The following is a 23,377-nucleotide window of genomic DNA, read 5'->3' as shown; positions in this document are numbered from 1 at the left end:
CGTACTGCGTACTAGCTAGCATGACCGAATTTCTATACAGCTGGGTGGGTGCTATGATGTTACTGATAGTGAACTTTATTTTATTCATAAGGTTAGTTAGTAGAGTTGCCAACGGCTCCTTAAAAAATGGAATGGTCCCTGATTCAGAGAAAATATGCGTTTCGTATTGAGCTGAGAAGAGACGCAGTTTGTCCCGTACTTCAGCTAGAATGAAAAAGACACAAAGCTGGAGTTATTCTGTGTCTTTGCTGCACAGCTGCCTCTTCTTCTCTCATTCTCTCTCCCTCCCTCTCCTGTTGCTACTTCAATCATGAAACTGATCAATGATCAGCTGATCGGCTTTTCTCTCTCATTTGTTTATCGCCCACTTTGCGCCAGAAAGAGGAAACCAGCGGATGTCGCGCTAAACAACAGCAGCACGTTTAAGCTTGATCAGCTGTTGTTAGAATTTATTTAAGATTAATTTCTAGTATCAGCTGATGTTTGCTGGAGCCACGGCTGTAAAGCTGCTGGTCATGATGTCGGTTTGGATATGTGGTGAGAGGGAAACATGAAGATGAAACCAGGAGATGTCCTTACTGAATCATCAGAGCTGAACAGGTGATAGAGAAACAGGTTTACCTTTTAGGTGACATGAATGAGTTGAAGGGAAGTTATGAACTGTCTTTGAGAGACAAATAACACCAGGATCCTTTTCTGTGTAGCTGACAGCTGGTAACTGTGCAGGGGGCCAGGTAGGGCATTAACAGGGAAAGGGGGGCACAAAGAAACACTTTTCTTTCTTATTCTCATTTAAAATATCTCGCTTTTATTAAATAATTATCTGAATCTTGCCAACAAAGTTTTTATCTGACGTAAAATGTGTAGAAATCATACATATACCAAAAAGACAGTGTACATCACTGTCACAACAGCGTTTGTTTTCATTCAAAGGCTTTATGGCTTTAATACCTGGTGGGCCGGTCTCTAGTCAAAATGCCCAATTTTTTGTCCCAGTCCAGCCCTGCAGGTTAATACTGGCAGTGTCACCATGCCAGCTGACTGTATTTCATCATCAGCCAGTGTTGTTCTTTATACATCAGTATTACCAAAGTTTACCATAAGGCAGCATAGAAAGTATTTACTTGCTTTCAGGTTTCATTCAAATGTTAGTCTTTTCATTTGTTTCCCCACTTTTTTCCTGTTTCAAAATCAAACACCAGTTTGTGAGAAGATTATCTTCTTTTTTTAATTAATAGGCAGATAAAGTTTTGCATTGACATTGTCTAATTTGCCAATTGTATGTTAAAAACGTTTGTATTTTAATATTCAAAAATGTTTTTGCCCAAAACATATGTGCACTATATGTCAATAAAAATACCGTGCAAATATTGCTGTCCTTGAATGCTGAATAAACACTGACAAAGCACTGTTTGTATCTCTTGTACTTCATCAACGCAGTATCTAAAAACTTTGCACCGTAGTGGTTAAAATCTCATTCTAATAAGAGTTAAAAGCGCATTCGGTTATTAGGTTTATAGGGTTATTGAATTATGGTTAACGGGTAGTAGAATTTTTTTTTAACATTATCTGCCAATTACATCTGCCACCCTTCTCCAAATCTGTGCCCCTACCTGGCCCCCCCAACAAAAATTTTCTAGACACGCCACTGAACAGCATTAAGGGTAACATCCTCCTCTCTGCCCCTGAATGCTCTCTGGTAACTATGGAAACGTGTAAATATTTCTTTCAAAATAAGACACACGACTACAACATGGCAAAAGACCCAGGGAAACTGAGTTAACGATAAAGACCCTGAAAACCATAAATTTCACACCCAAGCATCAACTTTTGCGGCCCGGTACCAAACGACTCACGGACCAGTACTGGTCCATGGCCCGGTGGGTGGGGACCACTGCTTTACATGGTATGAAAAGGCATGGAGAGATCTGTACAACATACTTTTTATCCTTTCATTACAATGCCCTATGATGTCACAGTGACACCATGAAGTTGTACAAAATCACACACTGCATTAATATAACTTAAAATCTAAAGTTTTTCAGGTTTGTAGAAGCCAAAGTTTTCATTCAATTCTGTTCTAATCATATGGGTAAAATTAATAACATACACCATGTTAGTATGCTATTCTTCAAGTTCATAGGTCAAAGGTCAGGGTAACATGACATAGGTAAAAGCTTAATTTAAACAAAGTGCTTATTGCAAAGGCTTTTTCAGTACAAAATTATGTGACTTTTATATTCAGCATTAGACTTTCAAATAAACAATGCAGACTGTTTTGCTTTTTATTACAAATGTTGGTCTTAGTTATGCACTTTATAGTGATTAGGTCAAGGGCTTTTGTAGGCAGTAAGAAAATACTGAGGCATCTTGACTAAGTTAAAAAGTTTTATTTACAACAATAACTTGTAACATGTAATTACGGGGAAGGTCATACCAGGACGTCACGGCAGGGGGAGAGTGCTAAGAAAGAGGAGAACAAAGTTAATCCAATGACCCACGTAAATACGTTCCAGTGTGGCTGAGGACAGCAGAGAGTAAAGGTTTCTTACTTGATACTGGTAGAGATTTAATCCTTGGGTGTGGAATGGCGATCTGTCGTTGCAGAGACGGGAAGTGTCCTGAGCGAGTCTGTCCTTACGGGTCTGTTACTAGGTCCGAGGAGCAGGAGGGTCCAGCAGGGCAGGCGGGGTGATCGAAGGCTGGAGGTTTCATACAGGAGGAATACCAGCTTCGAGGAATCAGGTGTTGAACAGGCTGAGCCAGGCCAGATTAAACTGGAAACAGGAAGACAACAGAACTAACACAGGAAAGAGAGTAGGACACAACTGGGGAGCTAATTTACCACTTACAGATAGCAGACAATCTGGCGAGGAGTGAAGTCTCAGGCTGGTCCTTAAGTACAGTTGTTGATTGCAGCTTTAGGAGGTGCAGGTGTGCCTGGCAGAAGGGAGGAGGGAGGGTGGGAGGGGAAAGCCAGCCCAACCTGGACTGGAAGATGGGGAAAAATATTCCAAAGACCACAACAGTGCAGAATATGAGCGTTTTGTTTCTTCTTCTAACATATGTAACATTTCATATGTTGATAAATCCAATACGCTAATGTTGAGGCTTCACACCGAGGGTTACAGAAACCAATTTGTGGGTACATCAATCTTTATTTACAATCTAATGTTCCAGAAAAGTATTGATATGCATGCGATACCCTGATCTTTACATACTGCTTCATTAGTTAAACTTATGTGTAACAATTCTTATATTAAACAAATATTTCCCTCTGTGTAAAGATTAGAAATATAATTCCTAGGAGCTCATTTTACACAACAGATATCTTTTCAGGTACTTCCTGTAAGTTTTGTCTCTTACTCCATAGACTATTGGACTAATTGCTCGTGGCAGGATCTGGAAAATAATATAACAAGCAAAAAGGGAATTTGAATAATATTGAGGAAACCACTGCAGTAGGGCCTGTTTCAGTAGGGGTTCAGCATACATTGACATACACAACAACACCTGAAAACCATGGAGAATAATTGTATTTCTGGCTTTTGTAGCATCTTGGCTTGCTGTTTTTGCGGTGAACAGGATTTTGAAGTACGTAAAAAAGATAATAAACCAGACAATAACCAGATAGACTATATAGGTGATATCTCTCTTCTTTATGATGTGGGGATTTTGAAACACTGTTTCTCTGAGGCAAAACACACGAGAACTAAAGAAACCCAGTGGCACTGTGGCCAAGGTGATGAAGAGATCAGGAAGAACAGACAGCATGCTGGTCATCCAAATTAACCCAATCAGCATTAACGTCCTTTTGACCGTGCAGATTTGGACGTGACGAAGAGGGATGCAGATGGCAATGTAGCACTCCACTGCCATGCAAGCCAGATTCAGAGGGGTGTTTTCAGTGGCAAAAAGAGCAAGCAGGATGAGCACACAACAGACAGAGACATTTATCTGGAAGAAGATGTAGCTGCTGACAAACAGTATGACGGTCAGTGTTACTTGGATCATATCGTTGAGTACCAGGTGGAAAAACAGGATGTACCGTGGATTCATGTAGAAAATCTAAAGAATGCGGAGAAAAGTGAAAAACAACAAAGAAAAAATAAGTAAAGTAGCAGTAAATTATCTGTAAAGGGTAATGAATGAATACTGGTCCAAAGACCTGCTGTACATCACATTTGTTCAATAACATTGTGAAATAAGATACCAGAAACCCAAAACTAAATGTGTGTTTTAAATGTCTTAGATCACTGTGAATTGTTCCTGGATTTATATATTTTCTGAGAAACAGGCAAAGGAACAAGGCAACGTACTTAACATCCTTCAAGCTAAATTTCACCCCCAAATAAAAAAGAAGAAAAATCTGGTGATGGAGTGGATGCTGCTTATTGTGGACTTATCCTAAATAAGTTGAGGAATGCTATTAATCTTGCAATGCTCAAGAATCCTTAAAAAGAAAAATCTGGATTGCTTTTAAAGTTCATCACTCATAAGCTGGGACAAGCATTCAAACATTCAAATACAGCAATCATTTTTGACTAATCCTGCTAACAAACACACAAACAAATCCAACCTGAAAACATCCTCCAAAAGAATACAAAATTTGTTGCATACATTGTTACCATGATGCTCAGTTAAATAAATGTATTTATTACAATAAGTCTACTTTTGCATATATAGCTGAGAAATTTCATCATATTTCTTTCATCACTATGTTGTTTATTGCAAGTGATTAGAGAAATGTCATACCCGGTTTTTGGAAAATGTTTGCATCAGTGCTACATTGATGTAGTTGATGGAGATGCAGAGAACCACAACAATCAAGTTCTTTGGCACAAAATTGGTTAAAGCGTCTCGATAGTTTATGGCCACGGTCTGATTGGTAGATGACGTGCTCATCTCTTCAATGCTGAAAAACTAACATAAGAGAAACACGATTAACAAATATATTATTTGTTAAAAATCTAAAATAAATTATCCCTATTAAGAGTTATCCATTTAAAAAGATGGCAATTTTATGTTTTTTACTATTAGATGCCATTAAAACAAACTAACAGTGAGACGTTTTTAACTTAAATATGCTGCATACTTGTCTTTTATTTTACTTTAATTTCAATGAGTTTAGTTTTTAGAATGTACCTTATCATTCACTTTTTTTTCAATTTAGTGTTTCTTACACTTAATAACCGAAGTTAGGAGCACAAAACCTTGAATTTGTATTTCTTTACCAGACTAATTAAAAAAAAAAAAAAAAAAACACTCACCCAGGGCTTAGGATCCAGACATCAATTTGAAAGATAAAAATCTTTGTACTCATCTAGATTTAAAGGTGTTTGCAGCTAACACGAAGAGGAAAATATATATTTTTTCCTCTTTAAAAAAATGTTTACATAACTAACATTATATTTAATGCCAATTTTTTGTGACAAGATTAGTCATTGAATGAGATGTTCAGTTTTTTAATTGTCATAATTGCTGATGTTTAAGATTCTTTACACGTTAAAGAGGTTTTGTTATTAACAATTTTTTAATGAATGTTTGCTTCATCCAGCAGACTCAAAACTGTTTCTTCGAATTATGGATTAAAGCCTTACAAAAATGATCATGTGTCCTGCAACAGAAAAAAAGAATCATATTAAGATTTTATCAAGAAAATATACCAATAAAAGGTGTAGCATTTCATATGTCTGTCTATAGTAACATAGTAGATATTCAACATTGTCAGCTACGTTTGTATATAGTCACAGTCAGGCTACAGTTACAAGCAATTAAAATATCATAACTGCACTGATGTACTTCAATAATTAATTTGTATACAAAAATTCCAAGCCATGTTCTGCCTACCTGAGTTTATGTATTTATATCACTACACCAGCATGACATCAGATTTTATATGTAGTTTGGTGTGAGGTCCTTCAAGGATACACATTTATTTGTTCAGATGCCTACGTAATGCAGGCCTGAGACTGTAAACTCATCAGGGATACTAAGGTGATGAGTCAAGTGAGCAGGATGAAGATTTTTCCATAAACATCTTTACAATCAACCATCTTTTTCAATTCCATTCGATTCTCTTTCCACTATGAAACAGATTAAATACAGAATGGTGTATAAATACAGTAAGTAAAAAAAGCTGAGAGAAGAGGAAATGTTCACAGGAACAGGGAAGCCTCATAAAGACCTTATAGTACTATTGCTTGTGGTTCATAAAGTATTTAAAAGTAGAATGTGAGGCAGAGCAAATCATTTTAAATTCAATTCTGGATTTAACAGGGAGTCAGTGAAGAGAATAGAATAGAATTCAAGTTTATTGTCATTGCACATGTCACAAGTACAAGGCAACGAAATGCAGTTTGCATCCATCCAGAAAGTGCTTAGCAATAATATAGATATATTACAACATATATATATGCAATAAAATAGATATATAGATACATTACAAAAATTAGTCTATTATGGGTATGAGGGTACAAAATATGGGTCTATTATGGGTATATTACAATGTACACGGTATGAAGGTATGTTATGAATATGCTATAACTATAAGTATGTACAGGCTATGAACAGGATATAAATATGAAAACTATACAGAAATATGAAATTATACAGAAATATGAACTATACAAGTTATAAACAGGTGTAAACAGTTGTAGAACTATAATTATTATTGTACAGAATTATACAGTAGTGCAGTTTAGATCAGTGAGATATGTGGCTAATTCCTACAGAGGTTATTTAAAGTGCTGGTGGTTGTAAGTGGTGATTCAGTCCATGTTATTATTGTGTGTATGAGGGTACAGTTGGCCATCAGAAGCCCATATAGTCCCTGTCAGTTCTCTTGCATTTTAGATCAACTGAAGATTCCTTGAAGATACAGTTTTAATGGAGGCCAAGGTAATGCCATCCACAGTAGCTAGCTGGTTAGACATAATGTTTCTAAGATTTTTAGGGCAGAGTACAGTAACTTTAAAGTACAGTAACTTTAGTTCTATCTGATTTTTTAAGCAGGAAATTAGATAAAGCTCTGTATCATCTATAGTATAATAATAAAAATGTATGCTACGCCTTCTTATAATACTACCTAGAGCAGGTATGTTGAACATCCAGCACAGAGGCTAATTATATGCACCCTCGCTTCTACCTTAAAATTAATTATTTGTTGTCCGCCACCACAAAAAGAATTAATAAAGTGTAATTCCTCTTTCCACCTAGAGTGGCAGCACCATCTGATCTGGATTGTATAAATATTTCATAAATTTATTGGTTGCAACCAACTGTGGCTAATTTCTGCCATAGCAGCTGTAAAAAAAAAAAGCTGATACTGAAGGCTGGCGCATCCAGGAGATATGGAAAATGTAATACTTTTTTATTGAAAATGAAACAGGTGTTTGCCTAATTTGCCAAGGGATCATTGCCGTGCATAAGGATTTCAGTGTCAAGAGCAGAGATGGGCAGTAACGCGTTACTTGTAACGCGTTACTGTAATCTGATTACTTTTTTCAAGTAACGAGTAATGTAAGGGATTACTATTGCAAAAACGGTAATTAGATTACCGTTACTTTCACGTAGGAACGCTGCGTTACTGCGTTACTAAAACCGTGATTTTTTGCGAGAACGTCTCATGACAGTGACGTAAGCGAGTGCGACGTTCGTGACAACAGCTGTCTGCAGATCATAATATATCGAGTGCGGGACAGAGTGTAGCATGCAGCGTTTAAAGCGTGGAAGTACTGACCTTATTTTGAGTTTGATTCCATAAAAAGTGACAAAAACATTAGTGTCCGTTGTGCGTGGGAAGAAAACTTCTTTTTACAGCGAAAAAACCCCTAAACTTCCAAGCAAGCACCGAGTGTACTACGACGTAATGTGAAATTCACAGAGAAACTCGCGGATTCTTCCACTGACCGCTGCGGCACACCTGCACCAGGGTAAACCTCCGCCTACCCCAGTCCTGCTTTACAGGTGAAAATAGAGCAACAGGACCGCTAGTCTTTGATTTTATTTATTTTCTGCTGTGTTTTACTTGCATCTATTTGAAAGAGTGAGTGTAAACACAAAAAAATATTTTATTTTATGTGCTGGAATGTGCAGAAAATAGGTTTAAATGTTAAACAAATTTCTTCCAGTCAGAGAATGTTGCATATAATTTAATTTTTGCTTGATGCATAAAGTTAAAAGATTAAAACTAATAAAACAAGTTTTAAAAAGAGACTTTTCCATTTGATTACATTTTGTATGATGAATTATGCAGAAAAAGTAGAATTGGGCTGAAAGATCTATCGCTTTATCACCTATTCAGGTTGTAAATCGTGTTTTTAAAAAGTAACTAAGTAACTAAGTAACTAAGTAATCGATTACTTTTGAAAATAAGTAATCAGTAAAGTAACGGGATTACTTTTTGGGGGAAGTAATCAGTAATTAGTAACTGATTACTTTTTTCAAGTAACTTGACCAACACTGGTCAAGAGATACTAAAATATGGCAATGCACACTACAAGCTATCAGGGAGCGACTCTGCTGAAAAAGTAAAGAAACTTAAACCTGGCGTAGATTCCTAACAGCAATTCTTCAGATAAATGTAAATAAATTTGGCCAGGTTTCTAAAAATGAGAGCTGCGAGGTCCATAGTGAGATAAATCTCGTCTCTCCTAACAAGACCAGGTTCTTCCCAAAAAGTTTCCAAATTATCTATGATATCAGCATCATCCTCAGACAGACAGTACTTTAAGGAGAACATATGGCTTAATGTGTTTCACCCTGATTCAGTTTTAATTAGTGACCTCTGATTAAGGTAATTAGGTGTCATTACTGCAAACACGAATTTTATTTGACCAAATTTACGTTTATTCTTATCCCGCAGTTTCAGGTTTCTTTCGATGTCGCCTGCTTTGGCCCTTGGAAGACAGTTAACTATGGTTGCTCATGTCTCTAACATCACGTTTCTCAAAACAGAATTTCCAATAAGCAGAGTTTGTTCCTTGGCAGGTGTGTCACAGAGTGGAGAAAATCTATTTTAAATGTGAATGGGTTGGTGGTGTACTGGAAGCTGCTATTTAGTTCGCATGTTTTCGTGGCTGCTTGAGACAATTTACTGGGGGAGAGTTAACAGTGGCTAAGCTACCTTGTTCTTCACCGACAGCAGGTGCCTGGCTAGCAATACGATTCTTCAGGGTGTGGAGCCAGGTCTCCAATTCACCAAGGAAGCAGAGGAGTAACTAAACATCTTACACACTGAGTAGGAAAATGAAGGAGGGACAGGTGAAGAAGCCATGCTGCTAATGGCTCGGCTATGAGCTCACTTAAGCTAGCAAATCCCTAAAAACAAAATAAAAGAATATTGTGAATATAATTAAAAGGTGATTCAGCAGAGACTGTGCTTTGGATAAAGCATTTCAATATTAAACTATGGAAAAAGTCATTATCTAAAGGTTTTTAATTAAACAGCCCTGTGTGCTGTAGCAGGAAGAGGAAGTAGTATAATACCACAGTGATAGCCAACAGCATGTAAGATGGCCAAACAAGTAGAATGACCTGTTTGTGGATCAGAGGCCTCGCCTCCTGCTGGCAGTTAGGAAGAATGCATGTTCCACTGGATTCCCTCAAAGACCTGTTACAAAATTCTAGACCTTTTTCTGTTATTAACAAGCTGACCAACAACATCTGCTATCAGCATTCCCAGTTTTATCAGTTGCATCGGTGTCCTGAAGTTGATCCAGTCTTTTAGTGAAGAGCATTTCTAAACAACATACAAATTTTTCCCTTCATAAATTTAAAAGCTCATAAATTTGAATTTTTCTCTTGAATTTTTCTGTCTTAAAGATTAATTCTCAAAAAATATTTTTCTTGTGAATTTATGACTTTAACCTTTGATTCTCACCAACCACCATCGACCCACTTGACTCAGGACCATTTTTCTTCCTCTGTCCTTTTTTAGTGTTAAGAAAGAATAATTCTGACTTCTGTAACTGACTGTAACACCCAGCAACATGTTTATTTGCATTTGCTTGAGTAAACTTTTTGTATGTTTGACTTGGTTCAACTTTGCTTTTGGGACATACTGACATTTTCAGCAGTCCTTGGTGCATTGATAGCAAGTCAAATAATTACCATCAGGCCCTCATTAGGCCTTGATGGTAAAGGTCACACTGGGTTTAGTGTGTATGTGTGATGTTTACTGTGACTCCAACAGTGAAAGGGCTTAATGACTAGATCTTTGTTTCTACGTTTACATTTTTAACTGCTCTACTGGGCAACCATTTGTGTAGGCTTTGGCTCCATGTAGATAAACAGCAATCAAAAATCAGTCTAAAAACATTTAATATCAACTGTTTTTAGACTGACAGAATGTTTTTTGTTTTGTTTTATTTCATCTACATTTTTAAATAATGGCTTGTGGATGGAAGTGGAAGTCCTGACAAAAAAAAAAAAAGAAAATACAAATACAAATTGCAAATGGTGGCTTTAATGTGTAACACACAATATGTTGAAAAATCTAATAGGTTAATGTTGAGACTTCAAAATATGGAGTATACGTTAATCTTTATTAGATTTAAAGTTCCAGAAAAGTATTGATATGAATGCCTGAACACTACATGTCATTAGTGAAATAAAATGTGTTAAAAAAAAATCTGCCTCCATGAGTCCATATTTCTTAGGGACTCATTTTACACAACAGATATCTTTTCAGGTACTTCCTGTAAGTTTTGTCTCTTACTCCATAGACTATTGGACTAATTGCTCGTGGCAGGATCTGGAAAATAATGTAACAAGCAAAAAGGGAATCTGAATAATTTTTGGGAAACCACTGCTGCAGGGCCTGTTTCAGTAGGGGTTCAGCATATATTGACATACACAACAACACCTGAAAACCATGGAGAATAATTGTATTTCTGGCTTTTGTAGCATCTTGGCTTGCTGTTTTTGCAGTGAACAGGACTTTGAAGTACGTAAAAAAGATAATAAACCAGACAATAACCAGATAGACTATATAGGTGATATCTCTCTTCTTGATGATGTGGGGATTTCGAAACACTGTTTCTCTGAGGCAAAACACACGGGAATGATAGAAATCCAGTGGTTCTATGGCCAAGGTGATGAAGAGATCAGGAAGAACAGACAGCATGCTGGTCATCCAAATTAAACCAATCAGCATTAACGTCCTTTTGACCGTGCAGATTTGGACGTGACGAAGAGGGATGCAGATGGCAATGTAGCACTCCACTGCCATGCAAGCCAGATTCAGAGGGGTGTTTTCAGTGGCAAAAAGAGCAAGCAGGATGAGCACACAACAGACAGAGACATTTATCTGGAAGAAGATGTAGCTGCTGACAAACAGTATGACGGTCAGTGTTACTTGGATCATATCGTTAAGTACCAGGTGGAAAAACAGGATGTACCGTGGATTCATGTAGAAAATCTGAAGAATGGGAAGAAAATCACACAAAAGAAAAGTAGAAGTAATTCATACTTACATTTAAAAAATGAATGAAAAATGGAACTAAGACCTGCTGTATTACACATCAGCCATATCGTTTGGAATAACTCTGATAAAAAATGGTAAACAAACACAAACTAATCCAATAACTTCCTCAGAAACAAAAAAACATTGTTGCACACATTATTGTTATAATGCTGAGTTAAATTTATATGGGAAGGTTTCTTGGCTATGCTGCAAAGGTAAATTCATATTTCTTTCATGCTTTTTCTCTTTTTCATTATTCCATGTGATTAAAGAAATGTCGTACCTGGTGTTTGCAGAAAGTCTGAATAAGTGCTACATTGATGTAGTTAATGGAGATGCAGAGAACCACAACAATCACATTCTTGAACAAAGCTTTGGTGAAAGCATCTCGATAGTTTTCAACCACAGTCTCATTGATATACGAAGTGCTCATCTCTTAAAAGCTGAAAAACATGTTTTAAATATATCATGTTAGTGACCCAAAAATAAATCTAGTTTGCTTCCAATGAAGAAAATTTCAGTTTTTTTGTAAAAAAACAAAATTAAGGTGCAAAGTGTCATTCAAGAGTTTTCAAGTTCACATGATGTCTTGCTATGTTATTATTTAACATTTTTAATTTAGGTTTAGTTACCTATAATAAACTTTGTCAGGAGAAGAAACTGTGAACTTTTTCCTTTTTAAAACTAAACAGAAAAAAAGTACTCACCCAAGGCTGAGGATCCAGACATCGACTAGAAAGATAAAAATCACAGCACTGCCATCTACAATTAAAAACGAATACAATTTGATCAAGCAGCAAACCTGTAGGACAAAAAGGACAATCTGTCTGTCTGCTATAACAACCACTTTTCATGATTAACGTCATACAATATATACTTACGTCTGCAAAAGTACGAAAATTAGATGTTCAGTCTTTTAAACTTTAAATCATTTTAAATGTCACATGTAACCAGCAAAGCTGTTTGATTATTAACCATCTTTAATGAATGAATGGTTCATCAAGCAAACTCAGACGTTTTTCCTGGGGCTTAAATAAGTGCATGTCCTGCAACAGAAAACAACAATCAGTCATTTATTTAGAAAATACACAAATAATATTAATTTGGCAGCATATCTCACATCTGTTACTATTTCACCTTAATATATTTTTTCATGTAGTGCATATCAGCTATGTCTAAAAACAGTCAAAGTCCCAGTACAGCTAAAAGATTTTAAAACATCATAACTGCATTAAAGTATTTTAGTAATTCATTTATACACTAACAAATTGCAAGTGATGCTGTGCCTACCTCAGTTTATTATGCAATTAGATCCCTACTGTAACATGACATCAGACTTTATATGTGGGTTGGCTGGAGGTCCTTTAAGGATTCAAGGTTGTGTGTACAGGTGCTTATGTACTGCAGGTTGGCACATGCATGCAGTGTTTTTTTCTTTTCTTTTTTTTTTTTACTTTTTCTGATAGGCACACCTGGAGTAGCTTCACATAAAAGCTCATTCTTTTACAATCTAACCAAAAGCCTATTTTGGGATCCAAAAGTTCTTCTGCTCAGGGAAAAACATAAACCGACTGTAAAAAAGTGGCTATTATGTTCATTATAAGTAATAGGTGAAGTGAGTAGTATGCTCAATTTTTCTACAGAATTCTTTACAACAGAGGTTTCTCCACATGCCCCGTGCTAACTGTTAGAAGAAAAATTTAAAAAAATATTTTAAAAAATAAACTACACATGGAGTTTAAAATATATAAAATGCACTTTATTGTTACACCAATAAAATAATATTAGCCAGTAAATCTTATATCTCCCAGGTGATTAATCAGTGTAATTCTGCTTTTCTATTCTCATTTATTCATAAATGATTCAATCCAACACAAACAGACAAGAAACAAAAAGTATTTTCACAACTTAATGAAACAAATTTCGGACTTTCTTCCAGTTTTTAATATTAGAGAAAATATCTTAGCCAGCACCTCCTCACATTCTTATCAAACTAGCAAAAACCGAAACAGTGAGTTTTAGTCTTAGTCCTTTCTGATTTCATTGCTACTATTGATCTTGACATTTTAATCAAAAGGCTTCAAACTTTAGTTAGTTTAACAGGTTAGGTTCTTATTCTTGTCATCATGTCTCATGTGGAGCCTTTTCTTAGGGTTCCCTAAGGCTCAGTTCTTGATCCATTATTCTTTGACCTTTGCATGCACCTGGTTAGGACTTCATAAATACTCATAATATATCCTACCATTTTTATGCAGATGACAAACAGTTATATTGGTCATTTTCCTCTGATGATCTTACTCCTGTTCACAAATTAAGCAGCTTCACTGGTGACATTAACTGGTGGATGTGTAGAAACGTGCTGATCTCAGCATGGTGCTGAAAAACTAGTTCATGCATTTATTCTAGGATAGACTGTTGTAATTCATGACTATTAAGTTGTTCCAAAGGTGCCGTAAAAAGCCTTGAGAGCATATTTCTCCCATATTAGCTCCCCTTTATTGGCTCCGTGTTAAATCCAGAATCATTCTCTGTTAGGATCCAGACTGGCTGGGTTTTGCTCTCCTTTGTTAGGACGTGGACCTGTGGTTTCCCTGGCACACCTAAGGACTGTTGGGTCACTCATGCACTGCTTTATTTAAGGAGTGGTGTAACAGCTATTCTTCGCTTGATCGTCGCCTGTCATTACTTTTAAACTTGAACTCTGACAAAGCTGTAATCTGGGCTCTCTGAGTTCGCTCCTCACCAGTCCTCCATCCAGCTCGCCGGCTTTCCCAGGAACAGCCTTCAACAGTCTGTTTCACCAATGTAAACCCAGCACTGCTTAACTGGACACCTCTACGTCTTTAGCCAACCACATCTCCTACCCGTGCTCCTCTCTGCCTCAGCCACCTGATCAAGCCTTTTGCAAAAGTGTGATGAGTAAACTCAGTCAGTAAAATTGTCTCTCTAAATATCGAGACGATTTTATGCGCTTGCCCGTCACTAACTGCCTCAGGCAGTCACTAGCTGATTTCACTGTGAATAAAGCATTTTCACTACACTGTGTGTTTGAGTTGGTCTGTTTCCTGTGTCTGTGTTAGTGACACATGACATCCTCAATATCATAATCAGACTTCATCACATCCATCACAAGACCTCATAGACCTGTATCACCCCATTAGAGAACTTTGTTCTCAGACTGCTGGCTTAGTTGTGGTACCTTGAGTATTTTAAAATAAATGGGAGACAGAACCTTTAGATTTCAGGCCCCTCGTTTGTTGCACCAGCTCCCAGTTTGGTTTTAGAACACCCTCTCTACTTTTCAGATTATGCTTTAGCAAAGAGGAATGTTTTAAGCCTGTAGTTAGGGTTGGATCAGGTGACCCTGAACCCTCTCTTAATTATGCTGGAAAAGGCATAGGCTACTGACAGCTTCCCATGATGCTCTGAGTGTTTCTTTCTCACTCACTAAGTTTTTAGACACCATTTTGCGTTTAATCATTAGTTAGAAAATCTGACTTTTGTCCTGTCTCTTTCCACTCTTCTTTTCCCCAACTACCAACCGATCACACCAGAAGGCTTCTCCTCCCTGAGTTGGGGATTCACTCTATTATTGTAGAGCCTTTATCTAGCAGAGGCAACTCTTTCAGTTATTCAGCTGTAATTTGGCACTTAAAAATAGATTAAAAAAAAACAAGTTAGAAAATCCTTATCTCAAAAGGACTCAGAGAAATAGGTCCATGGAATAATATCAAACAAGTTAGGTTTGCCATTACAAGTCATCAAATCATTTTCTAGCTGTGCTCCACATTTTAACCATTTCTTTTGTTCTGTAGTTGGTGCGGCTTTTAAGCACATCAAGTGGTATTTGCATTGAGGAGTCAGACATTAATGTGTCTATAGTTTGTTGTGCTGCTGCTTTTGCGGCTTGATCTGCGAATTATTGCCTTTAGAGACCTCTGAGTTGTCTTTCTGGTGTGCAGCACATTTACATAATGCTAACTGTTTTGGCAATATTATCACTTCCAACAATGCCTTTAAAAGATTACCATGTTGCACTGGGTTGCCAGTAGAAGTATTCTCTATTCTGCCAAATCTTTGTAAAATGATGTACAGCTGCAAAGACATACTGGCTGTCAGTGTATATGTTTATGTCTTGTCCTTCATGCAGTTGACAGGCACGTATACAGCTGTAAGTTCTGCGCTCTGTGCAGAGTGTGAGGAAGTTAGTGCTTCTAAAATTGTGTCTACTGTGGTTAGACAAAAGGCTATTTTTGGACGCTGAACCGTCTACAAAGATGTTAACGGAAGGTCAGCGCGTGGTTTTGTTTCCTCATCTAGCTTCTTTATACAGCAGTGTGCGTCACCATCTTGCGAAGTAGGGAGAAGTGCTGGGTTTAACTGTCCACACTTCTCAATTCTGATGTGTGACTGTGAAAGCAAAATGCCTACATAGGAGAGTTGTCTGGCATGTGTCAAACTTCTAAGTTGGGACAAACTTTGCATTGCTTACAGTTCATAGCTCACAGCTCTAAAACTAGGCATCAACAAATCATATGCCTAATCATTATGTGTCACTGTGATCCACAAGTATGATCACAAATTTGTTTTTCAAACTTACAAAACAAACAAACAAAACAAAGCAAAACAAATTGCCTATGGCATCAAGGCTTTGCGTTCATATTAATTGAGTGTAAGCTGCTTTCTTCATTGCAAGTGTTTGTTACAATAAGGTTTAATTCATGCATCTTATCACTGAGTTCTAAATTCAAACTATCTCACTTCTGACTCTTTCCAAAAATAATTTCACATATAACAATTTGTGTATGTGTTGTCTATTCATTAATATAGTTGTCAATTATTTCTGTCATTATTTTTACCTTCTTTTGTTTATGACATGGCAGACATCTCTAAACAATCATGAGTTCAGCCTTCAATTTCAACCCAATTATACCCTGTATTCTCGCACTCGAACTTGTCCTGCTTCACCTCCCATCAGTGTCCTTGTGTGGCCTTCAAAGCTCCAACAAACACAGTCTGCAAAATATCATGTTCAGTGCCTTTTTCTCAGGGTCAAGGACAAAGTGGGAGGTCAAGCTATAAAATTTTAGCCAAAAAGTGGCTTATTTTCCCAATTAATCTATGCTTTTGTCGCTGTACTCAAGGTTCCAGGTTGAGAGAAATCCACCTGTACTGACACACTAAAGCATACAATTAATATCATTATCATTACTTTTCTTAAAACATTCATTCGCTTCATCTTCTTAGAGTTTAACTCGTCTGTTTCTCTCTGTGAGCTGTCTTGACACACCACAGGCACACATATTTCCTGTTTCTGCAGACTAATCGAACTCTTTTGTTTTTCTTTGTATTCATAGTCTATAAACCCTCTTTAATTCTACTACCTTGATCTAAAACCAATACACCTTATGTCACGCTCACACTTCTAAATAGAGCCCTTTCAGACATCAGGAATCATCACACACACTGCCTTTTCTCTCAAACTTCCACTTGTTCACTCACTCTACTATGAACCTTTGTAGTGTTATTATTACTTTTTTTTAAATATTTTTGTACAAATCACACCCAATCACTCAAAACCTACTACTCACAGCATTCACACAGTTGAAATCACTCAAAATATGCTTTCATACGAGTATTTCAGACATGCTTTTCATAATCAGAAAGAGCAAGTCAAAGAAAAACCAACTGAAACCTCTAATCATTCTCACAGCACACACATAAACTGGAGGAAAAACTTAAAACACACCGGCATTTATTGCTCAAGAGAGGTTACTACTGAAAGATATATAGTGGTCACTTACTATACATCCACAGTAATGAATTCAAACTCTATTTATACAATTGTAGTGACTATTGTTAGCAACATTTGCAAACAATAGTTATGAAGCTCAATAACACTCTAAACCGAAAGCAACAATCTCCATGGTCCTCATTAGCTTGGTAGTGTCCACATATCCAATTCAGCTTCTCAATCTTGTAGCTTTAGCTGTTGTATACAGGGTTTGGCTCATCAGTTGTTAGTATAGGTTTGCTCTTCATCTTAACAAAGTCTCATCTAAGATGACAGGTTTACAAGCTGGTCAAGTGTCTCTATGCACTTGATTAGATTTGGTATTTTCCTTATTTTCTTCATCTCATATATCATTGTACTGAGTTTGAGCAAACCTTAAGCTTGAATCAGACTACTTTTAACAATTATCCACCTCACATCATAACTTCTTCTTATTAATAGTATGTCATTATTAATGTTATCATTGTTTTTGTTTTTCCTTTTTTATAACAGCAACGGTATATTACAATACACTACTTTACTACTAATATACAATAGTTTATTATTTTATATTTTATTATGTATCCATCACGGGTCTGTGTGAATCTGCAGCTTCACACCTTCCCAAGCTGGAGACATTTGCTTTTCCTTGGCTGAACAATGACACAGCCTTAATATACCTTATGCATCTCTCTTTTTTATTTGATATATTTTGTGTGAATTATCTGCTTTCATTTATTCTATTCGTTCAGCTTGGTTGTCTTCCCAATTCTGTTTCATTTGTTAGTACCAATTTACAGGTTGTTATCCTTCCTATTATCAGTTTGAATACCCTAAAGATAAGCTCTAATTTAATTTAACCTTTTGTTTATTCCACTTTATTCCTCTTTCCATGCTTTAAAATATTACAACTCTTGTGTACGCTTTGTTTTCTTTTTAGCATCCTTTTCAGTATTTATTTCTGCTTGGAGGGTTTCTTGTAATTTAGTCAATGCGGAGGGGCTACATTTTCCCTCCCACGTGGGACATATAGTTTTCTTTTGGATTTCTCCATCTACATGCACTAATTTGTCCGGCGCCTGGACATTTTTTCTCTAACCACTGCTCGTCAGCAGTGAGTTTTGAAGCTTCGTTACCCATTATAATCCTTTACCACTACACAACTGCGGCACCTTCTCTGGCACGAGAATCAAGAGAGGTAGTTGACACGGCCTTCTACTTTCAAGCTATTCTTGAAAGCGGTGTCACCTTTACGTGATGAAACACGACCTTTTTCTCTTTTCACCAGTACTTGGGTGGCCTACAGTAAACAAATTAGTGGAATAGTTCAGCCTCCTTATTGTGCTGTAAAATCAACTTATTCCACCAACAAAAATAAAACAATAAATACCTTTATACGCGCGCTACCTTTACCCACTACGGGGGAGCTACCAGTCCTATTTCAGACGAGCTCTATTTTATTTTAAAATGCTACCAGCCCCTCTCGGGCGAGCCTACTACGATTTTTCGCAACGTGTTTCAGAGTGTCAATATTCACCTGTTTGCTGATTAATTGCCGGGTTGTCAGGTCCCCCTCATCGACCCCCACCGTCGTGGACCACTTTTAAGAACGCTGGCCAGAACCCGAATTTCACGCTTCTGGTCTTCATCCTGTACCTGGACAGGAGCTGTCGACAGACTTCAGCGCGGGCTTCTCACGACGTCAGGACTCGATGAGGTTTTCCTGTGGGGTCACACAAAAGTGTTATGTCCCATCCAGCTCAAAGGACCAAGAAATGTCAGGAGTTTTCCTGCAGTGCAACTCAGGTCGGAATAAATGACACTCAGACAGGTTTGCAGGTTTAACGTGCACACGGGTGAGAACTCAGCGGAGACTCACACCCTGGAACAGTTGTCAGGCTTTATTTATACTTCAAGCATATTTGTGTAGCATGTCCTTCTCAGAGACGTACAGGAAGAGATAAAATAGAACTGTGCTGCGTGCAGGCTTCCTGTTGAGCTTTGCACAGAGCGTAACTTCTCTATTTAAGCTGAATACTAAAAGAGCAAACACATCTAGATAATGAAATGTACTTTTAAGCATAAACATAATAAAAATCCTAAAATCCTAATAAAATCCCTTGACAGGACCTAAAGCGGACGGAGTTTTGGACCCAGATTACTCAGAGTCTGGGAGGCTCCTGACTATGGTAGCCGTAATGCTCCAACAATCCACCAAGCGGTGCGGCTTCATAGCTTACCAAATTCGTACCAAAAGATTTTTTGACAGATTTTTGAGCGCCGTGTACCACATAAAATCGGTTCAAGGTCAGTAAGCTCAACCAGAATTCATACATAAGAACCACCGGATTTTAAGGCGCACTGTCGATTTTTGAGAAAATTAAAGGATTTTAAGTGTGCCTTGTACTCTGAAAAATGAGGCATACACTGTATATATATAGCGTTTTTATACTGTTGTTTTGAAACTTGTCACTTTCTTGCACCTCTGTGGTCTTGCTATTTAATTTCGCAGTGCAGGCAACTGCACAATGACAATACATAAAGTTCTAAGTTCTTAAAGGCCCGTTACAAAAAAACAACAAGAAAAACAGCCCGCTACACGCAGGCCACCAATTTCTGTTATTTGCATTTCCAGTTTATCAGTCACGTCATAATAAAAAAAATCTTCATAATGAAAATGAAAAACGCTGTGTATTTGAGTGACACACAGCTGACTGCCTGTCTTATAGATCAATTCTTACAAAATATTTATTGTTGTGAATTTATGTCTTTAATCTTCAAAATTCAGCTCCAGCTCCATTTCTTTAACCTTGAATGGCATATTTCATTCAGGAACTTCAGAAACAACCATTTTGACTTCTCTGAAACAGCCAACCCTACTTCTTACAATATTGCTTGAGTAAACTTCCTGTAAGTATGGCTTTGTTCTGCCTTCCACAGCGATGACTTTTGGCACATCCTGACATTTTCAGTAATCCTCTGTGTACTGAGGAAGCAAGTCACACTGCAAGCTCCAGAATGAGCAACAGTCTCATCGGCCCTCATTAGGCCCTGACGTTAAAGGTCACACACACACTGGGAAAGCTTGTTATGTGGCACCCAGCATGCAGTTCACATACACAGCATCAAAGGGATTTATTAGATATGTCTTCTGAGGGAGTTTTTCATCATTGCCATTAAACAACTCTGCAATTACTTTGGAACTAGAGTATGCTGTACCATCTGTGATATTTGAGACAATGATATGATTTACTTTAAATGGCTATTCTGGTTAATTATAAACAAATAAGAGCATACCCAGTGGAAAACATGAGATTGTTTGAAAGCAAAAAGATAAATAAATAAATCTGTGGACAACTCACAATCCACTGAGGGAAAAGCCTCACTGCTCATATGTTTAATGAGCTTTTATTGTGAAACCAGCTGCTACAAAGTTTAGAGGACTTCAAAACTTTTTCAACTTGAAGCCTCACATCATCATCATCACATTCAAGGAAAGATTTGTCTTTAAAACATTAACAGCATTTTCATTTCTCTGCTTCCATCAAATAAATGCACATTTCCACATTCTGCACCTCATCAATGCTGAGAAAGGACTGGACTTTGGACTGGAGGGATATGATGTGAATTTTGTAAATAGAAGGAACAAAAGTGGAGAGGGAGTAGCTGTGTATGTGGATAAAAACCTAAATTACAAGGTGGTGGAAAGTATGACAACTGCGACTGATAATTTATTACAATGTATAACAATTGAAATTTATAAGGAAAAAGAGAAAAATGTAATAATTAGCTGTATAGAACACCTGGCTCTAGTATTCAAGTATGACTTCATAGAAGAAATAAAACAAATCAAAAAGTTATGTTTATGTGTGGTGATTTTAATATTGACCTGTTGAATCCGAAAAAGCATAAAATGACAGACGAATTTCTAAACTCTATGTACAGTTTGAGTTTACATCCTAAAATAACCAAGCCTAGCAGAATTACACCACATTGTGCCACCTTACTCGACAATATTTTCACTAACAATATGGAAAACAACCTTGTGAGCAGATTATTAATTAATGACATCAGTGATCACCTACCAGTTTTTGCAGTTTATGACACTAATTATAAGAGAAATCAGCATGAAGAACAACCGAGATACAGACATGTAAGGACAGAAGAAACTATGAATGCACTTAAGAACGATCTATTAAATCCAGACTTGGACAATGTGTACAAAGAAACTGATATTGATATTGCATATGGCATATTTTTAATTGTACGATAAAAACTGTCCAACAATAAAATACAACAGAAAACACAAATATTCAGACAGACCATGGATCAATAAGGGTTTACAAAATGCATGTAAAAAGAAAAATACACTCTATAGGGAATTCCCAAAACAAAGAACAAAAGATGCTGAAAATAAATATAAAAAATACAAAAATAAGTTGACCAATATTATATGTGTATGTAGAAAGGAGTATTATAGTAAAACATTGATCAACAATAACCATAATATGAAGGGAATATGGGATGTTTTAAACAGTATCATTAAAAATAATTCTGGACAACAAAGTTATCCTCAATATTTTATTGGCAATGGCAATATTATGGAAAACACTCCTGATGTGGTCAACAGCTTTAATCATTATTTTGTAAATATTGGACCAAACCTGGCAGAACAAATTCCTGAGTCACTGCCATCAGTCGGCTGTAGTGAATGCCTGATTAATAGGAACCCTAAAGAAATAATTGACACTGTACACATGTGTAAATATAAAACATCTACTGATTGTAATGATATTGACATGAAAATCGTCAAGAAGATCATAGAAGGAATTGTAGGACCTCTAACGTATATTTGCTACTTATCATTTCAGACTGGAAAAGTTTCAAACAAAATGAAAGTAGCTAATGTTGTGCCGCTGTATAAAACTGGGGATAGACACCACTTCACAAATTACAGGCCTGTTTCTTTACTACCACAATTCTCCAAAATCCTAGAAAACATGTTTAATAAACGATTAGACAAATTCTTAGATAAATATAAATTACTCTCTGACAGTCAATATGGATTCAGATCAAAAAGATCAACATCTCTGGCATTAATCGAATCAATTGAGGAGATTACAAATGCTATAGATCAGAAGCAGTATGCAGCTGGACTATTTCTGGATCTCAAGAAAGCATTCGACACAATCAATCATGACATATTAATTAATAAACTGGAACGGTACGGGATAAGGGGGGTTGTACTGCACTGGGTGAAAAATTATTTAAGTGATAGGAAACAATTTGTGAAGCTGGGTGTCCATTCCTCATCATGCTTGGACATTGCTTGTGGTGTTCCACAAGGCTCTGTACTGGGTCCAAAATTATTTATTATTTATATAAATGATATTTGTAAGGCATCTGATATATTAAAATTAGTATTATTTGCAGACAACACAAATATTTTTTGTTCTGGGGGGAATCTAAAGGAGCTGCTTGATACAATTACTTCAGAAATGTGCAAAATTAAAAAATGGTTTAACAGAAACAAACTATCGCTAAATCTAAGTAAAACTAAAATTATCTTATTTGGGAATTCCCTTAGAAATGCACAAGTGCAGATTCATATAGATGGTGTGGAAATTGAAAGAGTAGTTGAACATAAGTTTCTTGGTGTGATTATAGATGATAAATTAAACTGGAAGTCTCATATAAATCATATACATAACAAAATTTCAATTAGTGTTTCAATCTTGAGTAAAGTAAAACACTTTCTGGACCACAAATCACTCCACATTCTCTATTGTTCCCTGATTGCACCGTATTTGCATTACTGTGCAGAGGTTTGGGGCAATACCTACAAATGTTCGCTATCATCAATCTTTATATTACAAAAAAGGGCCATAAGGATAATCCATAAAACGGGTTACAGAGATCATACAAATCCACTATTCTTAAAATCAAAAATTCTAAAATTCACAGATCTGGTTCATTTTCTCACTGCACAAATCATGTATAAAGCAATAAATAACCTGCTTCCTGACAATATTCTAAAACTGTTTTCTAAAAGGGAACGGGGATACAATTTGAGGGGGGAATTAAATTTAAAACATCCTTGTATCCGTACAACATTAAAAAGTTTTTGCATCTCTGTG

General features: G+C 36.6%; 2 protein-coding genes and 1 long non-coding RNA gene across 3 annotated transcripts; all 3 read right to left on the bottom strand.

Annotated features, from left to right (window-relative positions):
• Nucleotides 1-2,391: 2,391 nt before the first annotated feature.
• LOC112847007 (uncharacterized) lies at nt 2,392-2,952 on the bottom strand. Its single transcript, XR_003220267.1, has 3 exons — nt 2,853-2,952; nt 2,553-2,800; nt 2,392-2,463 (listed from the first exon to the last, which is right to left on the bottom strand). It is a non-coding gene; the product is annotated as an uncharacterized LOC112847007 (long non-coding RNA).
• A 55-nt stretch (nt 2,953-3,007) lies between these two features.
• Nucleotides 3,008-4,905, bottom strand: LOC102081278 (odorant receptor 131-2-like). The gene is made up of 2 exons (XM_019358492.2): nt 4,756-4,905; nt 3,008-4,068 (listed from the first exon to the last, which is right to left on the bottom strand). Exons 1-2 carry the CDS (start codon nt 4,903-4,905, stop codon nt 3,304-3,306), a joined length of 915 nt encoding a protein of 304 aa, XP_019214037.1. The 3' UTR covers nt 3,008-3,303.
• Nucleotides 4,906-10,518: 5,613 nt separating this feature from the next.
• On the bottom strand, nt 10,519-12,966 carry LOC100706303 (odorant receptor 131-2-like). Its single transcript, XM_003451891.3, has 5 exons — nt 12,758-12,966; nt 12,349-12,513; nt 12,175-12,229; nt 11,751-11,910; nt 10,519-11,422 (listed from the first exon to the last, which is right to left on the bottom strand). The coding sequence occupies exons 4-5, from the start codon at nt 11,898-11,900 to the stop codon at nt 10,658-10,660; spliced, it is 915 nt and encodes a 304-aa protein (XP_003451939.1). The 5' UTR covers nt 11,901-11,910; nt 12,175-12,229; nt 12,349-12,513; nt 12,758-12,966; the 3' UTR covers nt 10,519-10,657.
• Nucleotides 12,967-23,377: the final 10,411 nt, after the last annotated feature.

This window comes from Oreochromis niloticus, linkage group LG5, assembly GCF_001858045.2.
Source record: "Oreochromis niloticus isolate F11D_XX linkage group LG5, O_niloticus_UMD_NMBU, whole genome shotgun sequence".
In the NCBI taxonomy this organism is placed as follows: Eukaryota; Metazoa; Chordata; class Actinopteri; order Cichliformes; family Cichlidae; genus Oreochromis; species Oreochromis niloticus.
Note: the sequence above shows the minus strand (reverse complement) of the source record. Positions and strands in the feature narration are given on the sequence as shown.

Excerpts from the sequence above, each read along its gene's own strand:
- LOC100706303 (XM_003451891.3), bottom strand. The coding sequence starts at position 11,900 with ATGAGCACTTCGTATATCAATGAGACTGTGGTTGAAAACTATCGAGAT. Across the intron at positions 11,423-11,750 it reads AGACTTTCTGCAAACACCAG|ATTTTCTACATGAATCCACG; the intron begins GTACGACATTTC and ends CCCATTCTTCAG.
- LOC102081278 (XM_019358492.2), bottom strand. The coding sequence starts at position 4,905 with ATGAGCACGTCATCTACCAATCAGACCGTGGCCATAAACTATCGAGAC. Across the intron at positions 4,069-4,755 it reads AAACATTTTCCAAAAACCGG|ATTTTCTACATGAATCCACG; the intron begins GTATGACATTTC and ends CGCATTCTTTAG.